Source organism: Lepisma saccharinum, chromosome 1 (genome assembly GCF_977018435.1).
Source record: "Lepisma saccharinum chromosome 1, izLepSacc3.1, whole genome shotgun sequence".
In the NCBI taxonomy this organism is placed as follows: Eukaryota; Metazoa; Arthropoda; class Insecta; order Zygentoma; family Lepismatidae; genus Lepisma; species Lepisma saccharinum.
The window spans coordinates 82,552,611-82,575,592 of record NC_139229.1 but is presented as its reverse complement, the minus strand read 5'-3'; the positions used below and the strand labels follow the sequence as shown (position 1 = coordinate 82,575,592).

Genomic DNA, 22,982 nt, shown 5'->3' with positions numbered 1-22,982 from the left:
AGATGCGGAATGTTGACGGAAAGCTGAGGTCAGCGAGATATAACCAAAGCCTAGAAAATACATCAACAAGTCTCCGTCATAAGTGACCAAGGGAATGCTTTGGTATGTTATCTAAGCTCTCTTGCAATAACCAGAGTTGCTGATGGACCAGCAAAACTAATCAAAATTTGGAACTCTTGACTCATATCGTGTCAGTAGTTCAGTAGTTATCTGAGGCGACGTAATCGCGTTTCCTCCTCCATGAAGGTTATGCTTCAACTTGCGCTTGTACCATCAACATAGAACGTTCAGGAAGATAGACACTTTACTTACTCTTGGCGGACAAGGCTTAGCATTAAGAGGCCATAGTGTGGGGGCAAGAAGTGGCAAAAAGCGTGTGTGTGTATAGGATGGGGTGGGGCCTGCCTCATAATCGGCGCCACTGCCAATTAAGTTACTTACGCTTATTCCGTGTGTTTCATCACGTTTATGCCCTTTATGTGATATCTATATCCATTAGTTTATACATATAATCCATTTTTCTTTCTTATTTTCATTAAATTTGTATTTTTGTATTCTATGTTCATCCATCACATAGCCGTATAATTATATAATAATAATTATAATATCATAATTATAAACCAATTCTATTCTAAAATAATAATAATAATAATAATAATTATTATTATTATTATTATTGCTGTTGTTATTTCCTTGAGGAGGCTTAGTCCAGCATATGAGTGAATATACAGCACAAGTTGTTTTTTTATTCTCTTCTATTTTTTACGTTTCACACAGCATACAGTGTGTACTGAAATGCACAATACTTTGTTTTTAAATTTTAAACACCTTCAAGAAAAAGCTTTAAAAGTTAGATGGAAATTTTAGTCAAAGTTTTTGTTGTTTGACTTTAAAACTTAATTCTTGGAATTTTAAAAACTATGCAACCAGTTATTCTGCTTTAAAACTTAGGGAATTTTCAGTCTGACCCAGCCAGGAATAATACTGGAAAGAGGACAGCAGAAGTGAAATTGAAGGGGTCGCGTGGGTGGGCTGCAATTCCGAGAAAAAATACCGTTTCTCTTATGTTTCAGAATTACAAATGTATGAAAATTCTAGATGAATCGTTTCAACATTGTCTCCTTGTTGTATTTCTTTGAAACTTCGAATACATTTTTGAAAATGACAGATTATGGTTTCTGAACTTCCATTAATCCAACATGTGAGAATTTTCGGGGGGGGGGGGGTTGAACACTAGATACCCCCTCTAAATACGGCCATGATCCATCATACATGTAATCAGGATATTTTCATATATTCCATTTGTATTTTGTATTTTACTTTACTTTGCATTAATCACCCAGACAAGGGTTTGTTGTAAGAGCGGCCCTCGAGGCCGAAGCACGCCCGCTCTAATAAAGACGATTTTATTATTATTATTATTATTATTATGTGTTCGTTTTTTAAAATGTTCATACCTGCATTGTCCAACTTGAAGCACACTGTTAGTTGGATTTAATTAAAGGTAATAGCTGTTTTTGAATACGTCACGCACGAAAGAGTGTGGTTTGCTTCGCTTTGTCAAGTGAGAGTTGTTTATGTAGAGATCCTAAAGGGGAACAGCTTATATTTCTAGTATACAATGCTTCTATATTTTTTCACTGTTCAGATATGACGATTGTTTTAAGTAAATTCGATCCAATGTGGGTTTTTTACAACAGTCACCAATCTTCACCTTGGCCAATGCCTTCATATAAGAAGGTTGTGCTGACTGTGCTTACATGGAACGTCATCGCTCGAAGGTGGTGGATGCCAACACATCAGCATCGCTGTTGCAAAATAACATAGTTTGATTGATTGATTTTTATAGTTTGGGCACTTCAGCACATAGGCTATTTTGCCCGTTACACATTACGGGGATAAGCAAAACTGAGGCCTTAACAAGAATATAAAACATGTCTGATAAACACATCTTCACTCAATTGTTTAAAACTAATACAGTCATAGGTTCTTTAACAAGAATTAAAACTATGATTTCGGAGAATAAAACATCCATACCCAAGTTAAGCACTAATAGGTACAAACACAGGACAACACAACCCCGCAGAGGATTATACTGACCGTGCGTCCAGGCGCCAGGGATTCGTTGGCCTGAAAGAAGCAGGTACAGTGGTGGTAGTGAGGTTGACTTCAGGATGCCGTTTCAATTTACACGCCCTGATAAACTGTTGAAATCAATAATGGAATAAAGACAATGATAAATCCATGTCTTAGCCAGGGTTCGAACCTGGGACTTTGGTCACGTAGTAGTACGTTACGGTGACCACTACTTTGTCTTCATTATTATGTGCTATAAATATTGAAGCAACAGCATTTCGCACAGGTCGAACTTTTTGTACATTTCTCTTCTTTGCGTTGAATTTTGGCTTTCTATCAGAATGCATAGGGTAACAGATCACTACAAGTAAAACGTAGGAAACTGTCCCAAAAATAGGGCACTAACTAAATAAATCTCTAGCCTTCTAAAACCGAAGGTTTTGCTGCAGCAACACAGTCTCCATCCTGGGCAAGATCAATCCAATCTTCTCCATCCTTACCGATTTCCCTTAGGTCCATCTCAACGTTATCTCTCCATCTTCGTCTTGGCCTTCCTACAGGTCTGTTACCATCAGGTTTCCCAGCAAGAATCTTGCAAAATCTTCTTTCCTCTCCCATTTACAATCATTTTCTTCTTCTATATACCGTGCGTCCATTTCGATCTTCAGCCGAGAGATCGGGAGAAGCGTGGCGGGCGGCGCTGACGGAGATGCCGACATTTGCGGCCTGTAATGCCCGCTTATTTTTATGGACATATGCAGACATTTATATAAATATTGCAAAACGAGCACTAACCTGTGTTATAAGAGTTGTTCAAACTGATATCCACCAAGTGCCAAGTGTGTAGACTTTCGGGGAGAATACGTTGAATAGCCTGAAACTTTCGTGCCTGTAGCTAAAGTCCTTCTGGGTCGGGCCGAGAACTTATCAGCCCGCCTCGTAACGTGAACCTTGCTGCTGGCATTCCAATCCTCTTACTGACACAACACACATACATACTGCAATAACACAAACAAGTAACGGCAAGTAACCAATAATAACACTCTTGCGCACAGTACGAAATTAACACGCTCTTGGTTTACATCTGCTCGTCACTATATTTACAGCTCTGTCGCGAAGGAACAAAAAACTTGAGCTCTGAGATTTCGGATTGCAAGGAAGCTCACGAACACCATTGACTTTTAACGGTTTCGTCTACAGCGTAATCTTGATACAGTGTTGCACATTCGAAACCTCCAAACGATCCCCATCGACACAAAACTCTTTCAAGGATATAAACTTAAGCAGGACGTTACTGGTCAAAACTATGATTAAAATGTTTTATTATCTGTGGCTCTTTACATTGTTTTTTAAAGCGTATTTTTTGTGTATTTAAGGGCAGAACTTGGATGAATTACAGATGATAAATTATAACACAGGTTAGTGCTCGTTTTGCAATATTTATATAAATGTCTGCATATGTCCATAAAAATAAGCGGGCATTACAGGCCGCAAATGTCGGCATCTCCGCCAGCGCCGCCCGCCACGCTTCTTCCGATCTCTCAGCTGAAGATCGAAATGGACGCACTGTATATAAAAATGGATGTATGTGTGTGTTTGTGGGTGTGTATATATGTTTGTTCCGCCATAACTCTCGAATGCCTGAAGCAATTTCAACCAAACTTGGTACACGTATCACTTGCAATCTGGAAAGAATACTTTTGGGGTAAGACACTCCTGACACTCCTGACACTCCTAGGGCTGGAGTGGGAAGGGGTGACATGTAAAAATAATCGAAAACCACCGATATTAAATTCAGCACAAACATACATCCGTGACTCTATGCAATCCGCACAACGATAGTGTTTCTCGGGTTGTCTAACATTCAGGCTGTGTTGCAAAAAACGACCGATATTAGTGTGGAATCCATAGTTTTCGTGACACTCCCGATGCGGTTCAACTTCAAGTTCATCACCAATAAAGCTGCTATGTGTGTTTCAAGCTATTATTTCCAACGAGCGAATTAGTGATTAATGCTGTAGCCGTGAAATGGCCACGGGTTCGATTAAGGGTCAGGGCGTCACCACATTGGGCGAATGGCACAAAGACAAATGGCATTCATAAAGCGCTAGATACACAGAGGAAGAAAGATAAGACAGAAGCAGAGATAGGATAGACGGATAGAAAGGACGAAAATACAAAGAAACAGAGGATGATAGAAAGAGATAGAGAGAGAGAATGAGAGATAAATAGAAAGAAGGAAAGAGAGAAATAGAAGTAAGGAGATATAGAAACATTGAAGAAAGAGAGAGAGAGAGAGAGAGAGAGAGAGAGAGAAGGAAAAATACATATAGAAACGGATAAAGAAGGAAAGTATGAGATAGAGAAGGGGGAGCAAGAGGGAGAGAACTAGAGACAGACAGAGTAAAGAAGAGAGAGAACATGAAGGTCTTTCTACCCATGACAGCCGAAATAAACGCCACCTGAAAACATTTCCTCCGTCCCGAAGTCTGCTAAACCAAATTCTCAGTTCTGGCATCGCACTTTACGTTGAAGTTGCAATCCTTAACTTAAAAGCAAGTTTTTATATTATAATAGTGTGACGTAATTGATATTTTCTTTCACCTCCAGAGGCTGCAATGGGAATCAGCATTCAAGCACAAGAGGACAGCGACTCAGATTACGTGAGAGCAGTGCACAGGTAGGTTTGCAAAATAGCACCAAATGACAGATCAGAGTACTTCATTGCTTTGGGAAAACTCGAGAGTTATTCTGACGTAAATTCCTATGTATTTAATATTGACATCAGTAAACACATTAGCAGATATGCTCTTCGATTTTCATGATCTTTCTGATAATAACTTATTTCTCATATTTTTTGTGAGAAAAATGTTCAATGAAAGTTTTATTCTTCATCCACATGCTAGTATCTGTAATTGAAGGGCTAGGGTGTGAAACATGGTAAGTGATATTTTGGTATTTTTTGAGTTACAAAGGAAGATGTGCCATCCTTCAATTTTTGAGTGAAATTGCCATGTCATACAATTTGCATTGGACTCAGTGATGCCTTTTGGAATTGATAAATACAAGGCGAAAATAATTTATCTACAGCATAATGAACTCAGAAATGACCACCATGCTTACACCCGAGCCCTTCAATTAATCACGTTTAGTATTTCCCAAACGGTGTTACAAACCCGCAAGGATTTTCAACGAAACATGATTCACTCTTTGTATGTTGTGTCTCAGCTTTGCCTTTGAATTGTATTCAAATAAATCCACCCGCCTCTTATTTTCTCTTGTATAACAAAATATGTTTCATGGGTGTGGTGGATACGTGCGTCTACTTAACTTCTCCTTATTCCTCAGGGTGTGTGAAATCTTCCATCATCGCCATTTCAAAGCCTGGCTGCGGTCTGACATCATCTTCCGCTACTCCTCGTACGGGAAGGAGTTGGTGAAACAAGTGAAAATCTTACAAGACGTCAGCACGAAGGTAAGAAGAACACAAGCACTCTTATATGCGGTGCTGTATTCAAGAACCCAGATGGTTTTATAGGTTTGGAGGTTGCCTCAAGGTGGATTTATTTATATCAAGTTGATTTAAATCAAGATTTAAATAATTTAAAGAATAACGTACATAAGGATTTTGTAGATATCAGAATCACTTTTCGTGAAAGTACATTAATCTTGTAATAATTTAATAGTGTTTATTAGGTTCCAAGAAAGGAAATGATTGATATAACGAATGATATGATTTTTGAGGTGGGGGAGACACATGGTATGATTTGGGGGGGGGGGATTGCGCCATTGGCCTTGGCGGGGAGGGACACCCCTGGTTGTCTGCTTCTATTGAAATCAAATGGTGTAACTCCCACTACAGGAAAACACGCGGAACCGAAGCATAGACTTCCGGCTAGAAGTCTGCAGGTTATCTTAAAGGCTATCGCCCAGAACGGGTCTGTTGCGTTCTGTTGCCGCGTTTATCAGCGTCTCAGTGGGAGTCAGGCTTTATACATTCACTAACTATTACTGATCGTTTTAAAACGATAATAATAAAGCATGAGACCCATTCTGAACGGCCGGTATGACACCGGACCAGCCAGAAGTTGCAATGAAGAGCTCACAGTTGTGGAGGAGGGAGGGAGGGAACGGGAACACACACGTCACAGATGGACGCATATGTTGGGTGCATGACATATTTGTGAAGAGGAGAGAACTTGGGTAAAATGATCATGGAGGAATGGGTACTTCTGTAACAATTCCTATTAAGGCAGCGCAAGCGCGTGTTCTGTAAAGAAAACATCTTCACCAGCGAGATCTAGAAAGCTCGGGATGAGCACGTGCAACCGGTTTTAATTCTCGGGGAGGCATCCAGGCCGTTCCGCTCAAAGGATTCCGTTTGAGTTTCTTTAAATCAATTTACCAACGCTGATCTGTGCTGTAATGGTTATCCGCCTCAAGAATGTTGAACACTTAATGACTCCTTACATCGGTAGATCATGGTGGCCACTCACTGGTGAGAAGAATAGAGTTTTCTATCGATTCACCTTTAATAATCTCTTCGCTCTGTTTCAGGTAATCGAGGAGAGGAAGAAGCAACTGATTGCGTCAAAACAGCAAAGTCATTCGGATGCAAAAAAGAAGGAAGACATAGGTAGAGTACAATTGTTAATTAATCCCGTAAGCATTAATTGTATATACGAGGAATCGAGTTAAAAATAAGGTGAAGGCTTTCGTACAGTTTGTTTAGTTTTAGAGATTATAGTTGATTTTGAATTTTAGTTTTAAGTTCACTTTATGCACAGAGAGGTTAATCGGGACTGAACCTACAGTTTAAAGTGGGATCCGAACCACTATGTGCCTCCACCGGGTATCGAACCCGGGACCCCTTGATTGCAATCAATCAAAATCGTACACGAGAGTTTATGATGTCAGTAGCAGCATTGGTCTGCGAAAATAACATCAATAATAAAAAAGCTGAAATTTACACTAATTTTTAATTTAAAAGATAGTAATTTTAGGTCGCAAAATGATGACATATTGTAGTCTCCTATGATTTGACATTTGCATTCGTCTCAACGAACCTCTTCTGGTACTTTTCAGGTGAGAAGAAGCGCCTGGCGTTCCTGGACCTACTCCTGGAAGCGTCGTCCACCGGCGGTCGACTGACAGATGAGGAAATCAAGGAAGAAGTGAACACCTTCATGTTTGCGGTGAGTCCAAGTTTCATGGCACTACTTATAAGAGGATAGCTCGTTATTTCAGTCCTAAAAATTGTATAAAGTGTTGCAGACATGCTATGTAATGTAAACCGTTCAGATGAACCCGAGAGAGGAGGCAGGAATGATGTGCCCGCCCTGTAATTTACACGATATACAGTGCGTCGCAAAATAATGCTTACACTCTTCGAACATTAATAACAGAGAAACTATTATAGATTACTTGACTGGACTTTTTGCATTCGAAGCTGCAATGTCTATGTTGCATGTATGAGAGCATGTAGGCCTTCTTCAGTGGCGTGTGCTGAGTCTAAGACCTGGGCTATCTCACTATGACACCTGGTCCTAGGATACGGAGGAAGGGAGAAGAATAGGCTCATTCTTGACGTCTTCAAGTAAGCCACGTTGCCATTCCAACGGTAGTGAGGTTGCAAACATATACACCACCATTCGCCTCTCTCTCAATTATAACCTTCTCACCCACCATTTTTTCCTTTGTAATCTGGGTCTCCTCGATGGCGCAGTGGTAGTGCCTTGTATTCAAGGGGTCCCGGGTTCGATGGTGGAGGCACATAGTGGTTCACAGATCCCAATTTAAACTGTTGGTCCAGTCCCGATTAGCCTTTCTGTGCATAAAGTGGACTTAAAACAACAAATCAATCAATCAATCAATCCTTTGTAATCTCTCTTTGACTCTGATCTTAATGTCCATCTTTGCATTCTTCTCGCTGGATGCGGTTAGTCCCAATAATTGATTATCCTGTCTGTAACTCCTTGAATACAAAAGAAACACCATCACCAATCTGACACTAGCCTTGGCTCCTATTTTAGTTGCCAAGGTGTAAATTATTAGTGTCTTGTTTCCCCGCAGATTATATTATCTTTTAACTCACGGATGGTGTGCGGATTGTCTTTCCCCATTTTTCTTTACACTTTTATTCAGAACTGACCCTGTTACTCTAAACGTTTTTACGAGGTTTAATATAAGCGACTGTCGCGGACCCGTTCACCGGGAAAGATAAGCGCTGATGTCGGGCCGCTTGCCGCCGAGTCTCGTAGCGAATGTCAGGGAATGCTCTGTATATTCACTCAGATCATCAAATTGATACTACTAAAACATAATAAAGTCCAGAGAACCAGGAAATTATGTAAACAAACAACGAGTTACTGCTGTATTAATCACATTTTTTTTTTATGCTGCTACGAAAATTATCACAAATATTTTCCACAGGGTCACGATACAACAGCGGTCGCCATAAGCTTCGCTTTGTACCTGCTTGGTGCCCACCCTGAAATACAGGTAAGCTAAATTTACTTTCCTCTAATTGTCATTTAACTAATGTTAATAGGATCAATTATCATTCTTTCAAATATTAGGCAATGCAACTAAACATTACCACTTTTCAATAACTTCAATTCTTCTCCTAGGGTCAGTTTACCATTCTACACGAGACTGTGAAGTGATAAGGGTCCTTGTTTTGTATTGTGTGGCCTGTTTGTCAGTCTGGCGACTGTGAAGTGATATGGTTCTTGTTTTTCTAGAGTATTCAACTGCAAAGTGTGATATGGCCCAGCAAATGTCTTCTACTTCAGGGCGTGTATTTATTTATGATTCATATCCTTTAGAACAAACAATTATGAAGCGTTCAAGAACCTTGAGTTTATCCTTAGAATGGGGAAGGATTTTATGAGTATTGAGACACTAAAAGTTTTGTATTATTCATATGTAAGACCAAAACTCTAATATGCAACTGTTATATGGAATACAGATACAGCAAAGTACAGTGAAGCAATTGAAACAGTCCAATTAAGATTTCTTAGATTTTTGATATACAAATTTCAGAAAGTTTACCCCACATTTGAACACTACGACAACCTAATATTTGAATGTCGGTTTACAAAGCTGTGTCATAGAAGAACGTTACGTGAAATAGTATTCTTGTGGATGTTGTTAAATCACGAAGTAGATGCTGAACATCTACTCTGCCAGGGGGGCGCGAGGGGGTGCTTGCGCACTCCTTACTTTTCTTCCGCACCCCCTTCAGCACCCCCTACGTTCAACTGAAAACATATTAATATGTAATATTATGTCATGTTGTCATATTGAGCGCCGAACGATAGGTACTGAAGTAAGACCGTTATTATTGTATGCAACAGGTAAACACTGAAAGAGGTACCGATACTTTTCTGTATTGGCGGCAGCCTCTGTAAAGATCAGCGGCCGTTTTCTTTTCTTTCGCTTTTAAGGTATCACCAGGTCGTGCTCTGGAAATTAATTAATGCACGTTGTTACATGTAGGGTAGTTTTCTTCTTAATACGTTCTATGTATTTGTTCCACGTAACATGTCTAGTAAACGTACCATTTCAAACTTTTTCAAAGATTGTTAGGAAGAGGCCCAATGTTCACGAAGAAATTTTACAGTTCGTTGTTGGGGATAGTGCGACAGAAGGGATTTTAAAGATGACGCAGTTGCTGTTCTCTTCGCGTTTTGTCTTGTGACAGACGGAAGGTATAATGAATGTACTATGTATTTTTTACCTCCATTGGCTACATTGAAAAGGCTCAAAAATTGTGTTTTTAAGGGCAGGATGATTTTATTTTATATTTCACTACATAGTTCAATAAGACTGCAACGTGTATCTGAATGTTTACACTGAATGACCACTTTCTTGGAAGTAGATGACTTAATATACAGTATATCATCATGGATGTCCAGGGGGAGGGCAAGGGAGATGGGCAGCATCCCTGGAAAACGAATGTCAATCTAAAGTTATATATTTCACACATATATTTTAATTTCAGTCAGAAATGTATGTTAATCAGTGGCGGCGATTAGGGATGAAGTTGCCCCGCACTATGATAAACCTTATCTACCAAGGGAAAGTAAACTGTCCTTGCCCCCTCCCCCCATCAGTTTTGGCACCTTGCTCCCCCAGTTTTGAAAGGTTGCATGCGTGTTTCATGTTTTCCTTATTTTCAGAATCTCACCCCTTTAAATTTCTTTCCGTACCCCCTCAGCACCCCTACATGAATAATGCTGGTAACCGCCGGCCAGATTAATTTTCGAATCCCGTCGTCGAAAACTAGACTCAAGAATGAAGTTTTTCTTACAAAGAAGGCTAGATCAGAAATTGAAATGAAATCTCCATTGTGGAGATTGTGCAATTGCTAATCAAGAAAAAGACCATTGGCATCTTTTCTATAAACCTAAGGGACCTCAGTAAAGGAACTATTAATACAATGGCTTAAATTTAAACACATACTTTCGTAATGAAATGGTGTGATAAAGTATATATATATATATATATATGTTCGGGGGGGGAGGCTGTATATTTCTATTTCTATATTACAGAAATATATGTAACTGTATTCACTATGTATCCTTTATATGGGCTCTGTAATTAGGTATGTACTTGTTCAGTTCAATAAATAAATAAATATGTAAATGTGTTAACTCAATCAGCACGTGAAGTTCAAAGGCGATTTGAAACAAGATGGGTGTAAAAGTTACAGGCCGTAAATAAATCACTCTTTAAACTAGTTACGGAAACTTGCGCCCTTGATTCACGAGCAGTCTACAGTGCCGACATACGGCCGCGAATGCCTCGCTTGCCAATAGAGCAAACACTCCCGCGGCAGTCTACACTTCAATGGATCGCTCGTATAAATAATTAAATATTGTTTTGAAATAAACTCATCCTTAGTTTTTTAGTGTGTTCCTGCACGTGATGCAGGCAGGTGGAAATGAACATATTATTTCGCTTATTTACTGTAACGTTAGCTACACTTAAGCTTGCATGTTTCTTTTTGCACCTGTTCTAACTCTGGGAACCATGTTTTTTCTCTACATACATAAGAACGCCGTATTGTGTTGTTATACTAACAAATTCGTACTAACAAAAGTATACGCATACAACTCAACTATTGCTCTCTTTGCTGAACGCTGTGCTTTTGTTTTCCCCAGGAGAAGGCCGTGAGAGAACTAGAGGAGATCTTCGGGGACTCTCGGAGGTCTCCGTCGATGGCCGACCTCCTGGAGATGAAGTACCTAGAGCGGTGCATCAAAGAGTCCCTGCGCCTCTTTCCCAGCGTCCCTTTCATCTCCCGCCAGGTCAACAAGGAGGTCAAGATAGGTGAGGAAGGCATTACCACTCGTGTCCTTAGCCCTTTTTTTGGGGGGAGGGGGTTGCTTCCGAGACAGAGACGAGAACAGAATCAGGCTCGTCTAGACTTGACGAGACAAGACCAAGAAAATCTGCAAAATCGAGACAATACCGAGAGTTGGTCTCCGAGACTCATACTTGAAGTAAGATCTTGACGGAAGTGACGTCACCTAATGCAGTTCGAAAGCGCCAAGTACACAAGCAATCGAGATCACAGCTCATAGCACGGATCGTTGCAGACTTGTTCATATGATTTCTGTACTCGTTATTCATTTGTTTGAAATCACGGAGGTAGAACGCCAGCAACACAGGTTAGATATACGTATTGGCCAGCAAGTTGTTGGTTCAAGTTCTTCTAATGTGTGGAAATTTTATGTATTATAACATTTGAAAATGCTAAGAGGTTTCTTTGGTGAAAAACAAGTGTCTTAAAACACGGGGAAAACAACGTATTCGAAAGACTTTCACTTCTAGTCCATGACTTCAAGACCGAACTGCGAGACCATTTTCGGAGGATGCTCGCTTCAAGTACGCTCTTGCACCTTTCGGAAACGACCTCTGTCTCGTTCGAGACTTTGGTACTATGTTTGAAAATTTTATCTAAATTAAATTTCCTTTACTATGCTTCTTCAGATGTACCAAGCGCATATATACGTGATTGTTGTCGATACGTCACATTTTTTATACTAATTACAAAGTTATCCACGCCCGTGCTGGCTGGTTGAATAAATGAAGGATAAAATTCCGTTTTTCGTGAGCTCATAGCATCGGGAAAGATATGAAGGAAAGTTGTCTTGCTTGCTGTGAAATTTCTGTTATGTTTGAATATCTCTAGACTCGTGACAATACCAAAAGTTTCCCTCCGAGACAATTGTTATAGAAGACACGAAACTGAGGCACGCATATACAACTAGAGAGAGACCGAGCCTTTGTCAAGTCTCGTCTCGTCTCCACCACCTGGCTTTACACGAGAAGACAAATATAATTATCTCAGTTTTCATTCGAAGTGTTTAAAGCTCGCATAAAATGTCAGTAGCTATTGCAAGAGTCAAATGCAAGCCTAATTTGTTTTTGTTTCTTGTCTAGTAGATTTCTGTATGTATGGTTGCACAAATTTGCTGCATTTTAGCACAGACCTATTGCTGATCTACATATATTTTCAGCTTTGAGTTAATGCCTGTATACTTTAAGAAGAATAAGTCTTTAGGGTCCACGTCCAGTTACTTATGAGCCACTGCGAAGGCCTTTCCACCCATCTGCCTGCGAACTGAGGCCATTGTCGAACTTTCTCCTTCATTAGTAAACTTGATGGGGTGGTAAGCATGCAAAGAGATATGAAATTAAGGCACAACGATTTGTTGATTTGGTTTATTTTACTTTGCTTTCCTACCATTTTTGGCTAACCGCGAAAATGAGAATGAGTAATGATATGATGAAATTGATGAAGGGGCACTCACAAAGAACACCTATGCCGAGATTCGATCCCGAGGTCCCTGGCGCCGTAGCCTAGCGTAGGGGTTGGCAGAAGGAAACATGGAATAAGTGCAGGGTACAGTGTGTTGAGAAATGTGATTTAGGGAGCTACTAGACGGAAGAGACAGGCGACACGAGGTTGTCACACCGAAGCGACATGCGACGAAGTCCCCATCTAGTCTGTAAAAAAGCGGATTCGATACCAATAGACCGAGGCGAAACATGCAACTTATTGTGTCACTTCTGTACAAAAGGTTACATTTATTTCTGAATATTGTTTTCTCCCCAAGAGTTTGAATAGTGCTTTCATAAGCGATGTTTGCATTCCAGGTGATTATTTGTACCCGGCCGGTTCCAGCGCTACAGTGTTCATCTACATGGTGCATCGGGATCCCAAGATCTACAGCAACCCGGAGAAATTCGACCCGGACAACTTCTTACCCGAGAAAACGGAAGGCCGACTTCCCTACTCCTACATCCCCTTCAGCGGGGGACCCAGGAACTGCATTGGTAAGTCCTCGTCTCCCGTAATTTTTTCTGCTTAAAATGGGACAAGATGTTCGTGATGATAGGTGTGGATTTGACTGAAGGATTTGGAATGGTTGATTATTACAAATTATAATGGATGCGTCAGCACCGAGGCTATTTTAACTTCTCTCCTTGGGGGGGAGCGGGGGTGTCCCCAATGGTTTAGGGTAACGTCGTCGTGTAATTAAGACGTCCCAGCTTCGATGCGCAGTGCAGACACACCGTGGTTCCGAACCGTAGCTCCAGTCCCGAGTAGCCTATCTGCCTTAACAGAACAGAACCAATCTGTTCTTGAATTAAAAGAATAGTTTTGACTAGTATACAGGTGTACCAGAAGTGATAGCGCAAACTGAAACGGTGAAAAGTACACGATAGTAGAAACAAAAAAGTTTCAAAAAACTTGTTAGGTTGCTCCAACGACACTCTTGGCGGGCTCCATTCGATGAATTTTCTCAAGCCTCTGTACTTCTAATAGGGAATGTATGGTTACGATCCCCCACTGACTTCATTGCTTGTACACCCTACGGCGAAAGAAACAGTAGGCGAATTGTCCACCACCATTTTCATTCAGTCTGCATTACACATTGTGATGACAATGAATTGAAATAATGACGTCAATAAGCAGAGAGCAATGCCTCTCTCGAACCAACATAGTTTCATTCCTTAAAACAACACAGGATGTAGAATAAAAAAGTAATTAAAATAGCAGTGGACAATTTGCCCAGCATTAACTTTGCCGTTGACTGTACACTGGCGTCAAAAAGTACTCCGGCAGTTTGTTTCTTTATACAGCATATTTGCAGAATCTATACGTGTATCAATATACGCTGTATAAAACACACTTCGTTGACCCTGTACACATCGTACGCTTGTCTCCTTGCGCACTCCGAGGTTCCTTTGTTTAAAACTGAACACTGCCGAACATGTAACAAATTTACAATAGTCCTTGATAATAAAAGCAACAGTAATATCTAGCGAGGTGAACTTTTTAATTCCGCTATTTGTTACTTAAGTAGGACTATGCCACCTCACACGTAAAAAGCATACGATATGTGCAAAAACTCAAGTCAGTGGTAGATCGTAAGCATACATTCGCAATTATCAAGTTTACTGAGACTTCTTTGCTTTTACTATCGCGTACTTTTCACCGTTTCAGTTGCACTATCACTTCTGGTGCACCCTGCATATATTGCAGCCATGATTTCCTTAGCAGGAACGAATTATAGCGCATCGAATAATTTAATTCAGTTAAGCCATGGATAAAAGCTGCAAAGTACCACCCAGCACTCAACTGCACATAAGGTTATCCCGACACCAGAGCCGGGATTTATATTCTATTTAGACTAACTGCATGAATCATTAACATACTAGTGTAATAGTTTAAATATTTTATACATATATACAAATCCCAAAGGCGTTATAATAACCAGAAAGACGAGATAGATCGAAGAATCTAATATTATTTGTTCTTGCAACAGGACAGAAGTTCGCCATGCTGGTGGAAAAGGCCGTCATTTCGGGCGTTTTAAGGCGATTTCGGCTGGAATCTGTGAACAAAATGGAGGACCTCGGCTTGAAGGCAGAGATCGTCCTCAAAGCTGATCTTAAGGTGAAGTTCCATCCCAGAGTGAAGCCATGATGTGGAAGACAGCTATTGGCTCTTGACGGTGAGCTGCTTACTTAAATGGACATTCAGACATTGGTGTGAGGTACCGGTTTAATTTCGAAGTTCTGCTTATTTGCAAGCTGAGCTTTATGTAGAAGCATCCTAGAAACAAAGAAGGGAGTATGTCACAGGCATACACCCAAGTTTAACTAAATGATATATTATAAAAACTGAATAAAATGTAACAGGAAATAATACGCATTGTAATGTTGCGATGTTTCATAAATCAATGTTTCGGACTTGATGTTATCCTAAGACAACTCACATTATTTCAGTGTGTCAGTGGGTTATAAAAATTTTCTCCAACACATTTAGCTTTTGGTGATGCATAAAATGTCTCATTAGGAAATAATTAAATGTTTATTTTATAAAAAGTGACAGTTTTTTAACCACCATATAAATTTAAATGTTTTCTGATAGCAGACAAGTAACGGTACATAAATATTTCCCTAAAAAGGAATAAAATAGTATTTTTTGCATTTAATACTTCCATTTAAATTGTTCATTCTAACTTCGGATACAAACTTTGTTCAGAAATTTTCACTAATTTGGTTACCAATGCACATTGTTTCTCTACTATAGGAAAATGGTAAGATCAACAAGAATACAATCATTTTCTTAATATTTCTGTAGTCTCAATTTCAAGACACGAGTCTTGTCATTCGTCTGGGATGTCTGATTTGTGAACGAAGGTCCAGAAGGACAAAAATCCACGTTTTCAAGGACATCAAAAGTTGAGCACTAACCTTAGATGAGTCACCAGAGTGATTCGTTTTGATAATTCTGTAAGTATTCACGATAAAATCAAATTAAGATGCCAGTCTTCCATGTTTTCCTGGCCTTGTAAGGTCACACTCTGCGTCAGAGTTTGTAGATATCACGAATGTCCATATGTCAGGAAGAAACATCGGTTGAAGAATAATAATCGAAGAATTAGAACAGTTGTCAAACTTTTTCAGCAATGAACACGACCTGAAGGACACGACCAAATATATCTAGAAGGGGTTTATTTTTCAGTAGAATCTCGAGATTACCACCTCTAGATTGCAGCAGGATTCGACAACAGACACCTAAATTTAGGCATCATTCGGTGACTGATACAACATAGTCGCCAATTGCGATTCAATAACAAAAGGTCAGATGTCAGAAGTAGCCCATACGATTAACCTTCACCTCTGCACACAGCGAGGAAGATAATTAATGGAATCCAGAATTATTTTAAACATTTATTTTCACACCGAAACAGATGAAGTTTGGTTTCATCTGTGGAACGCTTCCAAAATCACTCATTTGCACTCATGATCGAGATCAAACTAGAAAAATGTAAAAATTAAGCAAATTACGCATCTCAGAATTATGTAATATGTGTTCATGCAGTCAAATGAAGCTCTATCGCATGAATCTGGAACCAATAGAATCCTCCGTGTATTTTGTTTTTGTACCCTGTCCAATTTCGTTTGTCCTTCATTCATTTTGAATATTATCGAAAACCCCGAATATATGACAGAAAAATTTAACGCACACGAAAATTTTCCTAAAATAGTGCAAAGAGGAATTTTGAATCATTACTTTTCAGAATTCAATTGCCACTTTCTTTGAAAGGACAGTTTAAGCAAAATATTACGGACCAGTTCGTAAGAAAATTTCCACAGAAATAAAGGACAGAACAGAAGCTTATATCCACTTTAACAGAATCTGAAAGAACACTTCCATTACGATATTAATTTATATTACCTTTATTTCATTTACATCACTTCTATTTTCAAGTATCATACATTATTATTGTTTAACATTAATCATCATAATAATTGTTAAGCGATGTATACATACGTTCTTGAATCATAAAAAGTAAAGCACAACAACAGAACGATTTACTGTTCTGAAGCAAATGATTTCCCAGTCTTTGTTCTGCACGTAGCTATATCTTTCACGAACATAAACTATTTGATCGTTTTTCGTGCAATGACACAAATGATACAAAGCCTAGTAAAATTAAGCTTACAAAAGTTCTTGAGCAATTTTTCACCTGCACTGTCATTATCTCAATGCCCTGCACTAACTGTCTTTGCATTTCCTCTTTCCAACAAACAGTTTGACGAAAGAGGCTTGTAACTATTAATTTTCAATTTTAAAAGGTCACAGTCAAATATAAATGGCATGCCCGGTTTGCAGTTCATGAATGAAACATGCCTTTCGAATTATACTGAGGTATCTTCAATAAAGAAACTGCAAAAGTAACCTAGTTACGTTTTTTTTAAAAAAATGATAACTCTGAGTGACTTTTTAACATGACTAATTGTAACTGAAACTGTTACTTTTTCCAGCTAAGTGACTAGCTCAGCTAATCTTAAAATGTAAAACTTTTCGTAGGCTGAATTAACGGACGGAACTTTACAATTAAAGAAAAGCTTGATGAGATATATATAATTACCTTAAGGTTTGCACATTATTCATCATCATAAATCAAGCTTCTTGATATTGGATGTTTATGTACTATAAATAAATAACATTCTCATGAGGGATGCTCGGGTGCAGAAGGGCACTGGGGGTCGGTGCCCGCGTTTAGACAAAACCTCTGCCTCCCAACCATCGCAGCAAAATCAGTTTTAAAGCTAGGCTCACGATTGAGTGTTCTAGAACAATGTTCTATATTACTTCGAGCACCTCAGACTATTCGATTGGAGCAGGAGAGGGGCGCGGTCTTCGGCCTCAGCTGAAATTTGACCTTGAGTTCTGCCTTGAGCACCAAATTGGCCTCCAGCTCCAGGTCTTCCTTCCTCCCGACGGACTCCAGCCTGAAGTTCCTCAGGAGAGCAGACAGCACCGCCTTCTCCTCCAACATGGCGAACTTCTGGCCTGAAAAGGGGAATAATGTAATCTCCAAAGACGGGGCTGATACATTTTACAATGAGATCAAGAAACTCTGATTGAAGACTGGAAAAATAAGTAATGTCAAATATTCTCAGTTAGAATTCTACGGTAAGACTTAGTAAATGAAAGCGTTCCTTACCTATGCAGTTCCTGGGCCCAGCGCTGAACGGGATGTAAGCGTAGGGGTGCCGCCCCTGGACCTTTTCTGGGAGGAAGTTGTCTGGGTTGAACTCATCGGGGTTAGGGAAGAACTCGGGGTTCCTGTGGGCCATGTAGGCGAAGATCACGACTGATGTTTTCGACGGGATCACGTATTTCTCTAGGGAAAGGGGAAAATGGCGGATTAATACATCATCACATTATTGTTTAGACTCAAAATATAGATTCCAAGATAATTGATTGATTGAGATGGTGTTTTAAGTCCACTTTGTGCACAGTAAGGCTAATCGGGACTGGACCTACAGTTTAAAGTGGGATCCGAACCACTATGTGTCTAATCGATATTCCAAGATAAGGACAGCATTTCTAAAAAAATGAATGAAATTTTTTTTATGACCTTAATGTTTGAAGTTTCTTTCCTGTCCACTTTATGCGCAGCTAGGCTTTTCGAGATTGGACCTACAGTTTAAAGTGGGATTCGAATCACTATGTGCTTCCACCGGGTATCAAACCGGCGACCCCTGAATGCTATAAAGAACATAGGGCTGTATTTTTTAATGTTCCTGTCTGTCAAAATCCAACCCTCTATTATCACTAATTTAATATACTGCTGGACAAAAAAAACCGGACACTTGCATTTTTTGTGATAACGCATACATTCTGATTCGAAGGCTAACTAAATTATTTGAAATATATTCAACAGAAAACAAACTTTGAGGATGTTCTACATACATTAATAAGTTAAATTAGAACAAAAACGAAAGTTACAGAAAACTACTAAACTGAGAGCGTAATTCATAAGTAATTGCAATTCAGATGTCAAATATTAAAGTGTCCGGTTTTCTTTGTCCAGCAGTATATATCAAATTTGGATATAAATAGAAACCACAGTAATGTCAAAAATTACATTTGGCTTTGATTTATTCTTATGAATATAAGTCCATGAGCTACATCCGGGTTTCCATTGACCTGAAAAATCATGGAAAATCAGGAATTTGACTTACGTATGCCTAAAAATGCCATGGAAGAATCAGGAAATTACATGGTATTCTAAGACCTGGAAAGGTCCGGAATATTAAATATGATGTTATTTCAATAATGTGCCTACAGTTGTGAGTGTTCTTTCATGAACATTATAGCCGGATAGGTGACCGAATCTCGCTATCGAAATTTCCGCGTTCGAATCCCCGGCCTGGACATAGATTTTCCTTGCGAGCGTCCATCGACTTCATCTTATCAGCATCGTGATTAGCCAGATGTGGAAGAAAGCGACGATAAATAACAAAAACAAAAACATAAACATTAAAGTGATTTGTCCAGTTTGTGCATTCTTTATTATTTGATCACATGCCCGTAGCTAGAATTGATTTCCAGAGGGGGCTCAGAGGTTGTCAGGAGGGCTTTGTAATTCAAGTCCAGTTTCAAAAGTTTAACAGTGCTGAAGGTAAATTATAAATTAATTTGTTTAATATGGAATAAAGAAGAAATCCCTCAACAGTGGAAAGAATCCATAATTGTTCCTGTGTTTAAAAAAGGTGATAAAATGAACTGCAATAATTACCGTGGAATTTCTCTACTCTCAACAACATATAAAATATTATCTAACATTCTTTTAACAAGACTAACCCCATATGCTAATGAAATTATAGGTGATTATCAATGTGGATTTAAACGTAACAGATCAACTACAGATCAAATTTTTCACATCAGACAGACACTTGAAAAAAAGTGGGAATATAATCAAAATGTCCATCAGCTATTCATTGATTTCAAAAAAGCATATGATTCGGTCAAAAGAGATAAATTATGTAATATATTAGTAGAGTTTGGAATACCTAAGTAGCTTGTTAGTATGATAAAAATATGCACCAGTGAAACAGAAAGTAAAATTCGTGTGGGTATTAATATGTCTGACAAATTTACAATTCATGATGGGTTAAAACAAGGAGATGCATTATCTCCATTGCTCTTTAATTTTGCCTTAGAATATGCTGTTAGGAAAGTAAAAGAAACTAAAGAAGGACAAAATTAAATGGTGTGACTCAGTTGTTAGCATATGCAGATGATGTAGACTTACTGGGGGATGATGTGAATACAATTAAGAATAATGCTAATATATTTTTCAAAACTGCTAAAGAGATGTGTGGCCGCGGTGGCTCAGTCGGTAACGCGTCTGACTACCATGCTCAAGGTCCCGGGTTCGATCCCCGGCCGGTTCAAATCCGGGAACTTTTCTAACGGTGGAAGCGGCCCCGGCGCCCACCCAGCGTCGAATAACATGGGTACCTGGGGGGAAACCCTGGGGGGTAAAGGCGGTCAGGGGCGTGATGCTGATCACATCACCCCCACTCACGACCGGATCAAGAAAGTGTGGGGCGTTACCCCCACACCCCCTATACGCCTTCATGGCGTGGTGCTATGCACAGGGGAACACTTTACTTTACTTTACTTTTTTTTTTTTTACTTTTTACTTTTTTGCTAAAGAGATAGGTTTGGAAGTTAACAAAGAGAAAACTAAATATATGCTTACAGGCCAAAACCAAGTGTTAGGTAATAATCAAAATCTAATTATTGATAACAACTCGTTTGAACCAGTTTCCAAATTCAAATACTTAGGAGTAATATTAACAAATGAAAATTATATTAAAGAGAAAATAAAAAGTAGGCTTAATTCAGGAAATGCATGTTACTTCTCTCTTCATAAACTTTTGTCTTCTCGTTTAATATCTAAGAAACTAAAAGTTAAAATATACAAAACAGTAATTTTGCCTGTAGTATTATATGGATGTGAAACTTGGTCCCTTACATTGAAAGAGGAACATAAATTGAGAGTATTTGAAAATAAGATCCTTAGGTAAATCTTTGGACCTAAAAGGGATGAGGAGACAGGTGAGTGGAGAAGGTTACATAATTTAGAACTACATAATTTATATTCATGTCCAGATATTATTAGAATAATTAAATCAAGAAGACTTAGGTGGGCAGGCCATGTGGCACGAATGGGAGAGGAAAGAGGAGTTTACAGGATTCTTGTTTTGAAATCTGATGGTAAGAGACCTGTAGGAAGGCCAAGACGAAGATGGAGGGACAACGTTGAGATGGACCTAAGGGAAATCGGTAGGGATGGAAAAGAGTATATAGAACTTGCTGAAGATAGGGAAAGATGGAAGGCCTGTGTTGCTGCAGCCATGAACCTTCGGGTTTAAGAAGGCTAGGGAGTTAGTTAGTTAGTTAGAAGGTAAATTATGTGTGTGGGGGGAATGGGGGTCATTAAGTTATATAAAGTTTAGAAATATCACACAAATACTACATTTTTTCTATATATTTTAAAATATCGCTAGAAGTGTTAATTGGTTGCTACTGAAATCATCCCTTACTACACACTCCATACTACGTTTGATGATACAGATATTTATATCACACAAGAAAGAATGGACCAAAGTTGTGAGCAAAATAATATCTGCTGTCTACATTTTCAATCTTCACTGCAAACAAAATACATAAAATAGTTTTACTAATGTCAAGGAGGCTGACCTCAGTGCCAGGGGAGCTCAGCCCTCCTGGCCCCTGCCTGGCTACGGGCCTGTTTGAACATAAAGTTAATACAAAATGTTTACCAAGTCAATCGGAGGAGTTAGGACGTGCTACATCACCCCTCCCTTACCATATACGCTTAACAGTGGCGGCGATTGGGTTCGAAAAGTGTGGGGGCAACGACAATAAGGGGGGAACCCCCGAATGTATCCTAACCTCCACCCGCATACATTCGAGGGTATGCGCATGTCCCAGCGCCTCTGTGAAAAACTGGGACGGCAGTTGCTCGTTTTACGGTTCCCCCGTTATTGTTACGCTCCATTACTTTATTTGAAATTTGCATTTTACATAAATCTGGAAATAAAAATTTGACAATTACAATAATATTTAATAACATAATAGTGACCGCGGTGGCTCAGTCGGTAACGCGTCTGACTACCATGCTAAAGGTCCCGGGTTCGATCCCCGGCCGGTTCAAATCCGGGAACTTTTCTAACGGTGGAAGCGGCCCCGGCGCCCACCCAGCGTCGAATAACATGGGTACCTGGGGGAAACCCTGGGGGTAAAGGCGGTCAGGGGCGTGATGCTGATCACATCATCCCCACTCACGACCGGATCAAGAAAGTGTGGGGCGTTACCACCACACCCCCTATACGCTTTCATGGCGTGGTCTTATGCACAGGGGAACACTTTTTTTTTTAATAACATAATATATAACATAAATATAATTTTGTATAATTACATTGGTATCAGTACAGTACAATGTTAATACATCTATATCTTTCATTTTTTACATGAACCTTAGCTGGAATATGTATAAAATACGATATAAGTATTGTGTGTATGTATGCATTGTTTAACATATACCGGATTTCGGGATCCGAAATCTATAGTGTTGAGAGCTCACGCGCCCTGCATGTTACAATTTTCTTGTTACAAACCGTGCATAGGGAGCCAGAGAGCGACAGTAGATCAGCATGTGGTTTAAGACCATTGATTTGAGTTATATTCATTCAGTTGGATGGGTATGCTTCACCTCAGAGGCTAGGTGTTCCGCTGTCGGTCTCCAGCTCCCATATTTGAAGATAGTTTGATGTGATTATGCACGGTCATTTCCCATTTGGAATTGTAAAATGTGTGTAGTATTGTGTGTGTGGAAGAAAGTTACCTGCTGACTTGTATATCTGTTTGCTGAAATGAATACACTTCAGCAGAAAGCAGCATAGTTGATATGAATTATTGATTGATAAAATAGAGGTAGTACAATACAAAAGGTAAAAATATTTGAAATATTAATAAATTTAATTTT

General features: G+C 39.3%; 2 protein-coding genes across 2 annotated transcripts in view; one reads left to right on the top strand and one right to left on the bottom strand.

Moving 5' to 3' along the window:
• LOC145984052 (uncharacterized) overlaps positions 1 to 15,551 on the top strand; it is a 63,166-nt gene extending 47,615 nt beyond the window's left edge. The window contains exons 17-24 of the mRNA XM_083117405.1: positions 4,687 to 4,756; positions 5,425 to 5,551; positions 6,634 to 6,712; positions 7,162 to 7,271; positions 8,509 to 8,577; positions 11,244 to 11,412; positions 13,246 to 13,425; positions 14,922 to 15,551. Coding sequence (XP_082973531.1) covers positions 4,687 to 4,756; positions 5,425 to 5,551; positions 6,634 to 6,712; positions 7,162 to 7,271; positions 8,509 to 8,577; positions 11,244 to 11,412; positions 13,246 to 13,425; positions 14,922 to 15,082 — 965 coding nt within the window. The 3' untranslated portion in view covers positions 15,083 to 15,551. The remainder of the gene's footprint in view (positions 1 to 4,686; positions 4,757 to 5,424; positions 5,552 to 6,633; positions 6,713 to 7,161; positions 7,272 to 8,508; positions 8,578 to 11,243; positions 11,413 to 13,245; positions 13,426 to 14,921) is intronic.
• Positions 15,552 to 17,774: 2,223 nt separating this feature from the next.
• Positions 17,775 to 22,982, bottom strand: part of LOC145984047 (cytochrome P450 4C1-like) — a 70,164-nt gene continuing 64,956 nt past the window's right edge. The window contains exons 11-12 of the mRNA XM_083117390.1: positions 18,120 to 18,299; positions 17,775 to 17,965 (exon numbers count right to left, since the gene is read on the bottom strand). Coding sequence (XP_082973516.1) covers positions 17,775 to 17,965; positions 18,120 to 18,299 — 371 coding nt within the window. The remainder of the gene's footprint in view (positions 17,966 to 18,119; positions 18,300 to 22,982) is intronic.